The sequence below is a fragment of the Leptonychotes weddellii genome, chromosome 5 (genome assembly GCF_054177405.1).
Source record: "Leptonychotes weddellii isolate Sample4059 chromosome 5, ASM5417740v2, whole genome shotgun sequence".
NCBI lineage: Eukaryota > Metazoa > Chordata > Mammalia > Carnivora > Phocidae > Leptonychotes > Leptonychotes weddellii.
This window is the reverse complement of record NC_138373.1, coordinates 151005203-151021919: the sequence shown is the minus strand read 5'-3', so window position 1 is coordinate 151021919 and position 16717 is coordinate 151005203. Positions and strand designations below refer to the sequence as shown.

Here is a 16717-nt window from a genome sequence, read left to right as displayed (position 1 = left end):
ACAGCGCGTCGGAGCGAGAGAGCGCCGCGCCTGCCGCCGCCCCAACAGCGGAGGCGCCGCCGCCATCGGTCGTCACCAGACCGGAGCCGCAGGCCCTCCCGAGCCCGGCCATCCGTGCCCCGCTCCCAGATCTCTATCCGTTTGGGACCATGCGCGGAGGCGGCTTTGGGGACCGGGACCGGGATCGTGACCGTGGAGGGTAAGGGGGGAGGGGGAGAGGGAAGGCCTCGCGTGTGCGTGGGCCGGGGGTGGGGGGGAAGGTTTCCGGAGGAGACCGCAGCCTGCGGCCGAGCGGGAGACCTGGAACGGACTGCGGGCCTGGGAGCGACGCCCCCGATTCCGGGAGGCGAGGCGTCCTGGGACTTAATAGCGGTTTGGTGCGCGGGCCTGCGGGTGGGCCTGCGCCCCGGGATCACGGGTGACCCGGCTGGGGGGCGGCGGCCTGGCGACGCCCCAGCCCCTCCTTGCGGACCGCCGTCGTGGCGGGGAGCGCGAGGCGCCGCAGACCCGGCCGGGCCTCGCCTCGCTGCCCGGCTTTCGAGCCCGGCGGATTTGGGCAAGTCATTTGATCTCCAGGCCTCAGCGCTCATCTGTAAAACACGGATGTTCTGCTGAGAAGAGGAGGAGGTCTTCGAATGCGGCCTGGGAAAATCTTGACGCCAAATGGCTTCCCTTACGTTATCTGTCGCCAGAGATCACTGTTAATAGAACTGGAAACTAACGAGACCAAAAGGCTGATTTCTAGTTTTTTAAATATATCTTTAGATCCCCTTTAGTCGTATTTCAGGTAACGACATTGAAGAGTAAAGCAGTGGAATTGTTTGCCATCTAAATGATCATATTTGAGGAGGGAGAGGTTTTTTGTTTTATTTTTGCTATAGGGTTCCTCCCCATATTCCTTTTCTCCAGTTGGACTGGGGTATTAGAGTTTTCTAGGCCTGACTAGAAAGTTTTTGATGGGATAATGCCACGGTTGAAAGTTAACAAGATTAAACCTGAAGTCTTCCCAGATACTGAGATTGAAATCTTAACATCAGTTAAAGGAAAAAGTTACTCAAGAGATTCATGTTCGTTTGTGCTGTTACTTTTTGTAATAAACGTCTTATCTTTGGATAAAAAGTAATGGAACGCCAGTTATTAACATATGTGACTTTGTGCAAGATCCTGGACCTTTGTGAGCCTGTTTTCTCAACTGAAGATGGGCATAAGTAATTGCCTTTACTTTGCATTGTTCTTGGGAATTAAGACACTATGTGAAATTGTCTCTTTGTAGTAGGTGTTCTGTTAATGGTATTTTCTCCAAACATTTTTGTCTTTTGTGGTTCAGATACAGAAGTCCCAGATCTTCTAGTCACAAGCACCTCAATTATCACTTGAATTACAAAATAAAAAGGATTACTTTATTTATACCTTGTTAGGAAGGAAAATATTTGATCGTAGTGTTAAATTTGGAGGGCTAGAAGTGGAATGTTTGCTTAGTGTTTCACAGTATAGCTGTATTTAAAAGTGAATTTCAGTGCAACCACTTAAGACAAAGAATTTGACATTACCTAGTAGAAAATGACCCAGTAATTCCTCTTGAGCTTTATACCCCATACACTAAAGCCTAGAGAAATCCTTGTACATGTTCCCCAGCATTCATGTACAGAAATGTTTATACCAGCACTGTTCGTGACAGTATTGGGAACTGCTCATCTCTGGTAAAGTGTGGGTGTTCATACAGTAGAATACAATACAGCAGTGAAAAGAAAACACGCATCAACACGGATGACTCACAAATGTGGAGTGAAAAAGCAAGTCATGATAAAAGGATAATACCTATGAGGATACATAGGACAAGACTCTAAAAAGCAAAATTGGAGGTGATAGTTACGGGGTTTGTAAACGTGAAATAGGCACAGGGAGCTACCAGGGTACTGAATGTTTTATTTCTTCGCAGTGGGTGTTGAATAACTTAACCATATATATGTTTTAACAATAAAAATAAATTATTTGAAAAGTGAATTATTGATCCATACTTTACCCCATATTGACTATCAGATGACTTTTTTTTTTAAAGCTTGAAAAACTTCTTTTCAAACAATGGCACTTTTTCATAAGATCTGTGTCCTAATTCTACATTTGCCATGAAATTTCATTTACGATTTGAATTGCTATATTAATGTTACAGAGCTGAAATGGATTATTATTTTGAAAAGGGAATGAAAGGTTTGTGTGTGTACATGGAAAATCCAAAAGTGATGTGCTGTGTACATTTAAGCTAGCATGATGTTGCATGTTAATATATGAATCTTCAGAGCTGCATTTATTGCAAAGCAATCAAAATATCTAATGAGCAGTATAGTATGCCAGGGATTAGGATATGTGCATTTTTGAAGGATGGCAAGAATGTGCTCAAAAATTCTGTAAAAGGCTATCTTGAATATTGAGGTAAGCTTTAATTATGGTGGGAGACAGCATATTTTTAAAGAACCCCATGTTTCAAATTATATCTGTAGTGTAGAATGATATGTCTTGGTTAAATAATCAAGGCAATAGGGAGATGGGAAAAACCTCTTCTGTTGAATAAGCCTTAAAAGGAATGTTACTTTCCAGAGTTGTGTTTTCTTTTTTTTTTTTTAAAGATTTTATTTATTTATTTGAGCGAGAGAATGAGATAGAGAGCATGAGAGGGGGGAGGGTCAGAGAGAGAGGCAGACTCCCTGCCGAGCAGGGAGCCCGATGCGGGACTCGATCCCGGGACTCCAGGATCATGACCTGAGCCGAAGGCAGTCGCCTAACCAACTGAGCCACCCAGGCGCCCTCTTTTTTTTTTTTTTTAAAGATTTTATTTGACAGAGAGAGACACAGTGAGAGAGGGAACACAAGCAGGGGGAGTGGGAGAGGGAGAAGCAGGCTTCCCGCCGAGCAGGGAGCCCGATGTGGGGCTCGATCCCAGGAACCTGGGATCATGACCTGAGCCGAAGGCAGGCGCCTAACGACTGAGCCACCCAGGCGCCCCCCAGAGTTCTATTTTCTTGTAGATCATTAGTTTAAGGTTTGGGTAGCCTTGGAGTGCAGGAGCAGCATTGAAACAGCACCTTCTAGGAACCACATACATTTTTATAAACTAAGCTGACAATCTAAAGATTTGGCTTACCTATTTAGATCTGTGTTAGTTGCATCATTTGTAAAGGGGGGGGGTTGATCCAGGTGGTCTTTGATTGTCTGCTATTCAGTATTGAGCTTTGGGCCTGAGGGCAAGTTGAAGATGTCATTGATACTGTATCTTCAATATATGTATATTTCTTTGCTTCTGTTTTGATTCCTGATCTCTCTCTTACCCGTTAAGTAGTATAAATGGAATCCATCAAGTTGTACCTATTGAGTGTAGATGCTCAGTAGTCCCAAGAAAATTTCCCACCATCAGTCTTTGTATGTTTGTATTTAGAGAAATGTCTAGCTGAGTAAGTTTTAGGATCACTTTGAATTCCAGGAAATTGAGGCCCTTTAAAATAACACAGCTACTGCCTGTCAATTATAAAGTGGAACCATCTGCAAGATGATGTTACGAGTGGGTTAGAGTGGAAAAGGGAAGTTAAATTCAAATTCGGGAGTAAGGAAACGGAATGAAAACAGTGTAAGTGTATACTTGTATACAAAACAATGCCCCACACTTAATAGGTTGAAATACAAAAAATGAAGACCATCTTCATGTTCTAGGAAAAGTTAGAAAATTGCAAGTTCGCTTAGTGGTCATTTGTATTCCAATTGAACTTGTCCGTTAGGAATGTTAGATAAAACAAAGGTTGGCTTTAAATTTGTTTGAGTTTTTTAAACCTTAAATAAGGGGTGCCTGGCAAGCTCAGTGGAGCAGGTGACTCTTACCTTGAGGTTGAACCCCACGTTTGGTGTAGAGATTACTAAAAAGAATGAACTTAAGTAAAACCTTAAATAAGACTAATATTTTTTGGGTAAATTTATAGTTAATATAGTTCCCTGGGAACAAAAAGAAAGTAAAGGTGGAGATGAAGAGGTCATAAGTCAGTTCTCGGCTATTCATTAGCATAAACTAAAGGTGAAGAGTAGCCTCCTAGTCTTAGAGGGGCCCTAGTTTTCCTTATTAGCAGATAATAGGAATGCTTATCACACAATCTAGATAAAGGTTCAACAAACTGTTCCAAGTATGGAGCAGCTTGGCTTGAAGTATATTTTTTTACCTGTCCACACTGTTGCCTTTATTTATTTATTTATTTTTTTTTTTAAAGATTTTTTATTTATTTATTAGAGAGAGAGCACAAGAGAGGGGAACAGGAGAGGGAGAAGCAGACTCCCCGCTGAACAGGGAGCCCGATGCGGGACTCGATCCTGGGACTCCAGGATCATGACCCGAGCCGAAGGCAGTCGCTTAACCAACTGAGCCACCCAGGCGCCCCACACTGTTGCCTTTAAACATAAACTAATGTCTTCCCTTGCCTACACGTCTGAATATTACACAGGAATAGAGACTTCTGTTTGTTTTTTTTTTCAGTTTATGTCTCCATCACCACCAAAAACAGTACCTGGTACAGTAACTACGGTTACTACAGTTACTACAGTAACATTGAATGAATACAGTTATGCTAACTTGTACTGAGCGCTTACTATGCCAGATACTTTCTTAAGCACTTCATCTCAGTCTCTGAAATAAGTGGTAGTAGTATGTCTACATAAGAAATGGGTACAGAGAAGTTAAATTGTTCAAAATCATCCCTAAGAGGCAAAATAAAAATTCACACCTTTTCAGTCATTCCAGAATCTGGTTGTAATCCCTATATTTTTCTAAACATAGGAGTTTTTAATTTTTCACCTATTGTAATCATACCTGTAACAATTACTGGATAGTAACGGAAGTTTTACAAACATTTTTCCATACCTTTGAATGAGAATAAAAAAAATACTCTTTGGAGGGGGCTGGTAGTATCCTAAGAGAAAATCTTTTGCTTGTTTTTATGCCACCTAAGGTATATTGCTTTTAAAATACTAATAAATAAAAATTTTTATGTTTCTAGATTTGGTGCAAGAGGTGGTGGTGGCCTTCCCCCGAAGAAATTTGGTAATCCTGGGGAGCGTTTACGTAAAAAGAAATGGGATTTGAGTGAGCTCCCCAAGTTTGAGAAGAATTTTTATGTAGAGCATCCAGAAGTGGCAAGGCTGACTCCGGTAAGTTTTGGGGATTGACTGATTTATTTACCTTTTTTTCTATACACAATAATGACCGAGTTGACATACTAGGCAGGCTTTACAGCTGTTAGATGTTTTATTCTTGTGTGGTATTTCGTTAGATTCTTTGTAAGATTACTGGTACTCAAAGGAGGAAATAGTTTAAATATATACCTAATCTATTGTTGGTTCTCATTTATTGGCTATGCTTCCCAATTTGTCATGTATGAGATTTTAACTGTATATGAGGTTCACGTCCTTTCATCTACGAAGTTAAGTTTAAAACATTGGCATAGGGGCGCCTAGGTGGCTCAGTTGGTTAAGCGTCTTCCTTCAGCTTAGGTCATGATCCCAGGGTCCTGGGATCGAGCCTCGTGTCAGGCTCCCTGAGCCTGCTTCTCCCTCTCTTTCTGCCCCCTCTCCCCTTCTCGTGCTCTCTCTCTGTTGAATAGATAAAATCTTTCAAAAAAAATAAAACATTGGCATAATATACTTCTCTTTTATTTTAATCTCATTGTGATGATTTTGGACTCTACTCATGAAATGGTTACTCATTCAAAAAAAGGTATGATGGCAAGAGCACTTGGTCCCAAGTTGCACTATTTCTCCCTCTTCCTAGTTCTGACCTTGGGCAAATTACTTTTAATATTTCTGAGTATCTGTTTTCTCATGGGCAAAATAGAACTCTTATCACTTGCTTCATTGACTCAAGAAGTTGGGAGGATCCTTACAAATTGGTTGAAGTTAAATATATATGAAAGCACTATCAGAACTGTTATTAAACGTATTTTCCAGTGTAATTGTAGATTAGATCATTGTTCAGCTTGACTGGAACATAAAGTTTTGCATGTTTAGAATAACTTACTCGTTTTTTTACTTTTTCTTCCATAGTATGAGGTTGATGAACTACGCCGAAAGAAGGAAATTACAGTGAGGGGGGGAGATGTTTGTCCTAAACCTGTATTTGCCTTCCATCATGCTAACTTCCCACGTAAGTGTTCTTCAAACCAGGATTGTAATTGTTAAATTTTATTGAATGGTAAACATGGGTAATGGCTTATTTAAAGGTTTTGATTCAGGCTCAGTATTTTGTTGAAGAGGCAAGTAGAAACCTTTCACAACGGTGGTAATATTAGGGGCGCCTGGGTGGCTCAATCGATAAGCGTCTGCCTTTGGCTCAGGTCATGATCCCAGGGTCCTGGGATCAAGCCCCGCATCAGGCTCTCTGCTCAGTGGGGAGCCTGCTTCTCCCTCTCCCACTCCCCCTCCTTGTGTTTCCTCTCGCTGTCTCTGTCAAATAAATAAAGTCTTAAAAAAGAAAAAATAATAGTAACTTCAAGGCTGGAAGTAAATGCTGTATTGTTGCATGAGAGATTTTTTATGCTTATCTGTTCTTCGTTTTAAAACTTTGAGTTTTTCATCTTCCCCTAGTTTTGCCTCTACCTTTTAGAAAACAGAATGAAATTATGTTCTAGCCGGGTATAACTTGGCAGACAATATGTGACTAACAACCATATGTCCATGCTCTGTTAGAGACTTTTGGGCAGTGGTTTTAAAGTATTGAAGGGAAGGGTAGATAGCTAAGGCAACAGTCCTCCGAGAGGTAGTAGTCAGCAGGTCAGAGATTCAGTAACTAAAGAAAGAAACAGCACTTCTCTTGGAGATACACGAAGCTGGGTAAATCTTTCAATGAGTTGAACAGTTTTAGAATTCTGTTGGCTGTGGGGTGCCTGGGTGGCTCAGTCGGTTAAGCGTCTGCCTTCGGCTCGGGTCGTGATCCCAGGGTCCTGGGATCGAGCCCCGCATCGGGCTCCCTGCTCAGTGGGGAGTCTGCTTCTCCCTCTGCCCTTCCCCTCCACTTGTGCTCTCTCTCTGGCTGGCTCGCTCTCTCTCAAATAAATAAAATCTTAAAAAAAAAAAAAGAATTCTGTTGGCTGTGTCCTTAGTTTTACCTAAAAGCACTGACATCTATTCCCTAACAGAATATGTAATGGATGTGTTGATGGATCAGCACTTTACAGAACCAACTCCGATTCAGTGCCAGGGATTTCCCTTGGCTCTCAGCGGCCGAGATATGGTGGGCATCGCTCAGACTGGCTCTGGGAAGACACTGGCGGTACGTACCAGCAAGGGAATGTTAACATTGTGGTAACTTACTTTGCTATTTTGATTATCCTGTTAATTCTTAATTCTTAGAAAATTGTAATTCAGATAGTGTAGGTAGTATTTCAGGTTTCTTAGCTATGGGAAATGTGTGCGAGTATTTTGTGTTCTAATTTACATTGCACAAAATGTGTAACAGTTACGAGTTCTGTTTTCACTTTTGTGGTTAGGCATTATCAATTAACTGTGATAATTTAGGATAATGGCTTAGTTTTGGAATAAGACTGTTGTTCTTTCTCTCCCCCCCCCCCCTCAGTATTTGCTGCCTGCAATTGTCCATATTAACCACCAGCCGTACCTGGAAAGGGGAGATGGCCCGATCGTAAGTGTGTCTATAATTCTAAAAATAATCACAATTTAAAGATAACTGTGTTTCAGGCACTGTGCTTTGCGTGTGATTTCAGATTTCATTCTCAAACCCACCCTCCATATGTAGAAATGATGTTATCCTCATCTTACTGATAAAATTTTGGTAACAGTGCTATTAAATGACTAGTCCAAAGTCATACAGCTATTAAGTGGCTGAGTTTGAATTTGAACTAGTCTTACTCTTAACCACTATGAGTACTGCCTTCATATTATTTCATACTACTGCATTTACTCTGCAGTAAATTCAGATACAGTTTTGAATTGCTTGATGATGCTGTGAGGAATAAGGAAGTATGAAATGATGTCCCTGCCATGTGTATGTAAGTCAGATTTAGGATGTGTATTCTTTGTGGCTAAGTAATACTTTTGTAAATGTTTAACAAAGGGCAGTATGGTTTTCTGATTTGATAATTTTCACTTTTAACGCTACTTTCTATAAAATGTGCGTAGTGGTTATGAAACATTTTTAATGTATTCTTAACCTGTTTTTTAAAAATCAAGGGGTGCCTGACTGGCTCAATAGAGTATGCAGCTTTTGAGCTCAGGGTTGTGAGTTGGAACCCCATGATGGGTGTAGAGATTACTTAAAATCTTAAAAAAAATTGAGCTTGCATTTGCTGTGTTTTTACAGATAGGTACATTATTACAGTGTGTCTCAAAATATTCACAGAAAGAATAATACATTACTTTGCAGTATGAAATATATTCCATATGGCTAATAGAATTAGCTTCATTATTGTTAGCTAATATCTCATGGATCTGTACACAGACCAGGATGTGTTGTTAACAGTGTATATGATAACCTATTTCAAAGAGTTTTAATTTTGTGTTGTTTTGATTGTGTATAAGTCATTGTTTTTGCCTAATGTGTCTAGCTAAAAGCTTAAACTAGAAGTCAGAAAAGTGTCTGCTTTGCTATTTCCTTATTCATTTGGTTTTTTCTTAATATTTGATCCATGGTTAAAGCTACTTGTTCATTTTGTGAGAGTTGTTTAGTTAAAACTAGGTAATGCTGGGGAGCCTGGGTGGCTCAGTTGGTTAAGCGACTGCCTTCGGCTCAGGTCATGATCCTGGAGTCCCAGGATCGAGCCCAATGACCCTCTGACCCTCCCCTCTCTCATGCTCTCTCTCTCTCTCCCTCTGACCCTCCCCTCTCTCATGCTCTCTCTCTCTCTCAAATAAATAAATAAAATCTTTAAAAAAACAACAAAAAAAACCCTAGGTAATGCAATCTGTAAATCCACTTAAATAGCACACAGACTATAATGAATGAATCGTGTATCAAAAGTAAACCTGGGTGCCTGGGTAGCTCAGTTGGTTGAGCGACTGCCTTCGGCTCAGATCATGATCCTGGAGTCCCTGGATCGAGTCCCGCATCGGGCTCCCTGCTCGGCAGGGAGTCTGCTTCTCCCTCTGACCCTCCCCCTCTCATGTGCGCGCTCTCTCTCTCTCATAGATAAATAAAATCTTTAAAAAAAAAAAAAAAGACCCATCAGTTCACATGCTAAATACTCTGTTTTTTGCCACACTCCAGTGTACTGTCTTAAACTCTCTGCCTTCCCCACCCCCTCATATAATTTTAAAGTACCAGGTTAGACAATAGAAAAAGAATTTAGATAACCTTTTTGTTTTTTTTCTTTTTTAACTTGGGATAGGTGTCTTAAACATGTGTGTTTGTTTCAGTGTCTAGTTCTGGCTCCTACCAGAGAGCTTGCCCAGCAAGTACAGCAGGTGGCTGATGACTATGGCAAATGTTCTAGATTGAAGAGTACTTGCATTTATGGAGGGGCTCCTAAAGGTCCTCAGATTCGAGATTTGGAGAGAGGTAATTTAAAAAAACAAAAACGTAAGAATTAATAATTTTTCTCATTTTACCAATTTTTATGAATGAAGTTGGAGAGGGAAATAGTGGGTTCTTATTGGGAAAAAAATCAGTATTTCAGGAGCTTAGAAATTCTCAGGTATGGTTTAACTGCTATTAAAGGAATGTTTAACACAGAGACTTAAACTTGGTGGAGATTGGATGATTATACATAAATCTCTTTACGTCATGCTTTTCCAAGTATTATGTTAAGATTTAGCTAGTGCTCTGCAGTATCGAATGCAACCACCAGAGCTGGTGCTTCTTAGTATGCTGAGGCTTGGACAGTGTATATAGAGACTTCTTAATTGGCTACATCTTTGGTTTTGTTTTACAGGTGTTGAGATCTGTATAGCTACTCCTGGGCGCCTGATAGATTTCCTGGAGTCAGGAAAGACAAATCTTCGCCGATGTACTTACCTTGTATTGGATGAGGCGGACAGGATGCTTGATATGGGCTTCGAACCTCAGATCCGTAAAATTGTGGACCAAATCAGGGTGTGTAAAACTGATGATACCCTGTCTTTATGCTCATTGCCTGTCATGGTTCCTCAGCCTAAAAGAAAGCCTTTCTTTTCCTGGTAGCCTGATAGGCAGACATTGATGTGGAGCGCAACCTGGCCAAAAGAAGTAAGACAGCTTGCAGAGGATTTCCTTCGTGATTACACCCAGATCAACGTGGGCAATCTGGAGTTGAGTGCCAACCACAACATCCTCCAGATTGTGGATGTCTGCATGGAAAGTGAAAAAGACCACAAGTAAGAGAGATTTTATTGTTTTGATAATGCTGTTAAACCTTTCCTAATAATCCTCCCAGAGTTAAAGCATTGAAGAAGTCTGAAATTTTTTGAGGCCCCAGAACATTAAAAGCATTACTAGCTTTCCAGCTATCCATTCTTTATCTCATTTTCCAGAGCATTGTGGTTACAAGGAAGGATTCTGGATCCTTAGAATTAAATCCCAGCTCGAATAGTTATTAGCTGTATAGAAAATGTGAAAAGAAAGTACTGTAGTTTTGGGGAGTTGATATTGTAGACATAGCTTCTACATAATGTATAGGGAGGTCTACTCTGAATGCGTGCGTTTTTGCTGGTCTTGTTTTCAGGTTGATCCAACTCATGGAGGAAATAATGGCTGAGAAAGAAAATAAGACAATAATATTTGTAGAGACAAAGAGACGATGTGATGACCTCACTCGAAGGATGCGCAGAGATGGGTGAGTACTGCACGGAGGTAATTAGCCACAGGTTGTATATTTATAGTTCAGTAGGAATTTCTGAATTGGTATAATTAATGTTGTATTACTATTTCAGTAATACCCGTCATGCACTTTGCTCCTTGGATGGACACAGTCATCTATTCACGTAGCTTAATAAACCTTCACAATTCCGTGTGGTAGCTCTTCTTTTTAAAGTTTAGTTTTACTCTTTTAAAGATTTCTGAAATATTGGTCACTTTTCTTCTGACAGTTGGCCAGCTATGTGTATCCATGGAGACAAGAGTCAACCAGAAAGAGATTGGGTACTTAATGGTGAGTTCAAAACTAAACATTGTCCATACTCTGTTTTAGGGATGGGCAGGCTTTCTGTAAAGGGTCAAGAAGTAAATATTTTCGGGGCGCCTGGGTGGCTCAGATGGTTAGGCATCTCCCTTCAGCTCACGTCGTGAACCTGGGGTCCTGGGATCGAGCCCCGCATCAGGCTCCCAGGTCAGCGGGGAGTCTTCTCCCTCTGCCTCTCTCCCCTGCTCATGCTCTCTTGTCTGTCTTTCTGTCTCAAATGAATAAATAAAATCTTTTTTTTTTTAAAAAAGTTAATGTTTTCTGCTTTGCAGACTGTACGGTGGTTATGTCACAGTAGTTCGGCTTTGATGTTGTAGCAGAAAAAGATGGTCATAGGCAATATGTAAAGAAAGAGCCTTGCTGTGTTGAAGTAAAATAATAAAAATAAATATTGCCAGATTTGATCCATAGGTCAGAGTTTGCCTAACTATGCTCTCTGTAATTGAGTATTAGGGTCATTTTTTAGCATATCTCTACTGTCCTTGAAGGTCCATAATGCTGCCTATTTAAACTATTTTTCATAACTTAGACCACCCTTCCTGTATTTAATAAGGTCTTGTCCTTGTTAACATTCTGATCTAATGTTCATCAGCCTGGAGAGCTCGCCAAACTCTATGCTTTTGGAGGTGTTTTTGTTTTTTAAGATTTATTTTAGAGCAGGCGAGCAGGGGGAGTGAGAGGGAGAGAGAATCTCAAGCTGACTCTGTGCTGAGCTTAGAGTCCTATGCAGGGCTCAGTCTCACGACCCTGAGATCACGACCCAAGCCAAAACCAAGAGTTGGACACTCAATGGACTACGCCACCCAGGCGCGCCCCTACTTTTGGGGGTTTTTTTTAAGATTTTATGTATTTGGCAGAGAGAGACACAGTGAGAGAGGGAACACAAGCAGGGGGAGTGGAAGAGGGAGAAGCAGGCTTCCCGTGGAGCAGGGAGCCTGATGCGGGGCTCGATCCCAGGAGCCTGGGATCATGACCTGAGCCAAAGGCAGATGCCCAAGATGTTCCAAGCTCTTACAATCATGGCTTGGTCTTTCTGGTGACGAGCCCCCATCCTCAAGCTCTCCGGGATTCCACCAAGTAGTGCCTCAGCACAAAAGATACTCCCATCACTCAGGAAGTTCTGAGGGACTTGGGGTCTCTGTGTCAGGAACCAGGCAAGGTCAAAGACTAGGAATAAAAGATTCCCCTAGCATCTCTCTGTACAAGGGTTTTAGGAACTCAGGGCCAGGACTTGGGGGCAGAGACTAATATACATAATTTCTGTTATTTCACAGAGGAAAGTAGCACTTCTCCTTTGATTTCACATCTTTAAACTTGCTTCCTCCCCTGACCCCTACTTTTGGTTTTATTTCATTTGGAAGATAACTTTAGTGTCATAATTTAAGGGGGAAAAATTCTAGCTCATTTTAATTTTGTTACAAATTGCTACACAGTTTTAATAGTATTTCATTATTAAAGGTAGTTTTTGTCTCTTGTTTCTCTGCTAAAAGTATAATATTTTATTTTCAAAGAAGTATTTTTCTTGAATTTTTAAAAGAGTTTGGCATGTTCTGACACCATTATTTGAAGTTTAACATGCTAAAATAAAAAGGCTAGATAGCTAGGAATGTTTGTATGGGCTTTTTTTTTTTTTTTTTTTATTTGAGACAGAGAGAACGAGAGAGAGAGAGAGCGCACATGAGAGGGAGGAGGGTCAGAGGGAGAAGCAGGTTCCTTGCTGAGCAGGGAGCCCAATGCGGGACTCGATCCAGGGACTCCAGGATCATGACCTGAGCCGAAGGCAGTCGCTTAACCAACTGAGCCACCCAGGCGCCCTGTATGGTCATTTTATAAAGATAATCACTTAGCTTTGATTGTATAACTTGGCTTTCAAGTTGGCTTCAACTTGGCCTTTTAATTGTCTAGGCAAGATGCACAAAGAAGCTACCAGCACACAGCAAGCCTGTTTTAGAGGATGAAAGAGTACAAAAGAATGAAGGCTTTGTATACATTGCACTGCACTCATCATTCCCTTCTCCTATGCTTGTTTTACAGAGTTCCGTTCGGGAAAGGCTCCCATCCTCATTGCCACAGATGTAGCCTCCCGTGGGCTAGGTTTGTATAGATAGGTGTCTCTGTCAATGGTATATGTATCTTTTGGTTTAAAGATTTGTTTGTCATTTCAAATTAGAGTTGTATATACATGTGGTTAGATAGATATTTAAAAGAGAAGAATACAAAGTGTGACTTTTTCCCCCTCACAACTTTTTTTAACCTTGGTTTGTTTTGTTTTGTTTTGTTTTGTTTTTTTTCTTTTTATTTTCAAAGTCTCTTCCTGCTCCTGACAAACAGGCTTTGGTCTGCAGCAAGGCCTAGGCATGACTATTCAGTTAGAGGGACAGGAGACACTCAGTCGGACAGCTCAGCCTCTTCCTGGTTTTATTCTGCATTCTGGCTGGATAGAATGAGCTTGATTAAACCTAGCTATTAGATGCTAGAGTCTGCAGTTGTTGTTCTCCCTATACCAGTCTATCTGTACTAGATATGTATGTGGAAGTCCAATTCCATAAATGCTAACGTAATATATCCTTGGGATTTAATAAGTCTATAAATATGTTATCATTCAGCAATTAAATCTGCACTGCCCGATTTTATTTATTGGCGTAAAATTATCATGGACACTCAGCTATCCCCTCTTCCCACCCATGTTCCTATCATCCATGTGCTGTTTTCCAATTTAAGAACTTCATTTGAAGCTCGTGTTCTTCTGGAGCTTTCCACCCATTATGATTTGAGATTTATAGAACCATTTTGTGGTACTTTATCCCGTTATTCTGAGGTAAACAGGTATAATTCAAAACTTTATATTAGAAAAAGATGACATTTTCTGTATTACAAAGATATTTTAAAATTATTGACAGGTATTTAATTTCTTGCCCAGTAAGGTGAGAAGTGCCATATTCCCTTGTAATACTTAACATAAAGAGGATAAGTGTTCAACTGGAATACAAAAGAATGAAGGCTTTCTATACATTGCACTCATCATTCCCTCCTTCAGAGGTGGTGACCTGCAGCCATGACTGAAACTTGTCTGTGCCCTGTGAGGTCATGTCTGGATCTGTGCGGTTAGAACTCGGGCCTGTTGGGAGAAGAGGCTGCGGCCTGAAAGCAGTTTACACAAAAGCTTTCAGTGATGGTGGTTTTTAAACAGGCTTGCTATGTGCTGGTAGCTTCTTTGTGCATCTTGCCTAGACAATTAAAAATATTTGTTCCTTTTCCCCCCTGCATTTCTAAACCAAATCAATTGGCTACCATTAGAATAATTTAGACTCTTCATCCCACCCCCACTCATCCAAGTGAGGGGAGAGGGAAGGTACCTGAGTCTGTTTCTTGTTACTCAGCATCAGTGCTTGTTTTGGGCCCCTTTGTTTGCTGCCTTGTAAAAATCAAAAGGAGGGGGAAAACCCACCAAAATGGCAGAATGCTGACCAAGGTCCTACAAGATCCTGGAAAGTGAAGGCTTCTACCTCACAGACAGGGGTGCAATTTTCAGCTGAGTCACCAGGCCTTTTTTCACTTCCTGTCGAGCGATGGCCTCTTAAATGTTCCCTTCAGGTAAGTTCTTCACTTCCCATAGTTTTATGATAGTCATCCTCAGGAAGCCACTATTCCCTTTCCACTGGGATAGTTTTAATTTTTCCTTTTTTTTGTTTAAACTACACACTGTGAAAATAAAAGTATTGAATTTATTTTGTTTTGTTTTTTAACAGAAGCTTTGATATCAGCTGCAGATCACTCAGTACATGGCCGAGGCAAATCTACATTGGCCCCGAAGCAGCTCTAGATGAGCCTATTGGCTAGTTTCAGTCCCTCCCAATTAGTGATTGGATATTCAGGCCATGTCCTAGGGCTTGTCAGACAAAAAGTTGTTATCCTAGGCAGCTGGCCAAAACACTAACTTTTCAATTTCTTACCCTGCTACAGCATCTTCTCTAAAGGCAGCAAGATAATATTGTGGCAGTGCGCAGATAACATCAGGGCAGGCTTGACTGGAGAAAACAAATTCTGCGCTTGCTCCTGTGTGCCCTCAGCCAGCTCTCTGTGTATACACACAGGACATCTTTCTAGTATGAAGAACTGGCACCGTGTCTGTTCCCTATTGAACCCCTCCAGAAATATTCCCAAGTCTTAGTTTCTGAGCTGTTGACTCCAGTCCCCAGTGCTTTCTGCTAGGAAAGCACACTTCTGTGCATTCAGTGCAGTCTCTCAGCTTGCTCTGCCGCCTGTGGTCAGACACCATGGGACTGACTAAGGAGCATTATCTTAGCTCTGAAGATGTGGCCATGGAGCATAATTTCCCATCCCCCCACCTTCCATCCATCCTGGCCCTGTACATTTTTGTTTTTCCTTTGTTACATCAACGACTCTAGCCGGAGACTCACGCTGCCCCCTGTGATAACTGCCTTCTCGTCTTTCTGGTGTGATTTCAGGACTTTAGGGGTCAGTAAAGACTGAGGAGCCTTTATTGTAATAAGAAACAGACATAATGCCCCTTTCTTCACAGGCCCTTTATAACAGCTGAATTTTTTTTTTTTTTTAATCATCTCCCCTTTCCCCTGAAATTAATCCAGTCTGGGCAATAGATGCAGTCTGACCCTTTGGATGTAACTTACATTTTTTTATTAATTATTTTTTTCTACAATCACCCCAATTATCCTTGGGGGAGGCGTTGGAGGACCTGAAATTTTTACCCGAACCCAGGTTCTCCGGCGCTTGGCAACCAAATGGGGCTACAGAGAAGCATCTAAGCCAGTTCACAGAGCGAGCGTGTGTGGGGACTTCTCACTGCCACGGACCCTTGATGCATGCTCCCCGCGCTCCAGTGGTCCCGTGTCAGAAGGCGGAGTTTTCGAAAGGAGGCCGCCAAAAATAAAAGGCAAAGAGACGGGATCGGCTGCAGCGGTTTCCCAAAGGAGGAGGGAGTGTGCATCGGTCTGGTAACAAACAGAGAATGTTTTTTAATTATTTATATCACAAAAATCTGTGTTTTATCTAGGATATTTTCTGAATATTCTTTGTAAAATGCAGATTTTTTTCCACAAAACATTAGGATTCTTTGTTATATTAGATTTGTTTGTTTAAGTAGGTAAAAATATACATTTAGCTGAAAGCATTACACTAACATTTACATACTTTAAGCATTAGGAGGTTTATTCAACCCAATTCCCAGCAGTGGATAGAACATTAAACTGTGTCTCAAGGTTTCATGGTTTTTCCCACCCTCTTTGGCTATTTAATTTCCCAGGTTATGTAGACAATCTTCAATATTGAAGCAAGTACTGAGTTGAAATAACCTTGAGTTGAGCAAAAAAAAAAACCTCATTTGGCAGAGCTGGGCTTGGTAGTACAGTGAAATTTTAGTGTAATGTGCTCTTGCGGTAATTGAAAGGGGAAAGATAATTTGGATGATTCTGCAAAGGAAAATAGGTGTGTACTTAACTTTGGCTCTGATGAGTTTTTTTAAGTATGAGAGCAAACATTTTTTAATCTAAGTATTTCAGTTAAGTTTCCTTGAAAATGTAGTAATAAAGTATATGAAGTTT

The 16717-nt window shown here is 41.0% G+C and overlaps 1 protein-coding gene across 1 annotated transcript in view; it reads left to right on the top strand.

Annotated features, from left to right (window-relative positions):
• Positions 1-16139, top strand: part of DDX17 (DEAD-box helicase 17) — a 17135-nt gene extending 996 nt beyond the window's left edge. The window contains exons 2-13 of the mRNA XM_081819001.1: positions 5-199; positions 5031-5181; positions 6073-6172; positions 7164-7297; positions 7601-7666; positions 9397-9538; positions 9912-10072; positions 10160-10332; positions 10680-10790; positions 11044-11105; positions 13170-13229; positions 15876-16139. Coding sequence (XP_081675127.1) covers positions 5-199; positions 5031-5181; positions 6073-6172; positions 7164-7297; positions 7601-7666; positions 9397-9538; positions 9912-10072; positions 10160-10332; positions 10680-10790; positions 11044-11105; positions 13170-13229; positions 15876-15922 — 1402 coding nt within the window. The 3' untranslated portion in view covers positions 15923-16139. The remainder of the gene's footprint in view (positions 1-4; positions 200-5030; positions 5182-6072; positions 6173-7163; positions 7298-7600; positions 7667-9396; positions 9539-9911; positions 10073-10159; positions 10333-10679; positions 10791-11043; positions 11106-13169; positions 13230-15875) is intronic.
• Positions 16140-16717: the final 578 nt, after the last annotated feature.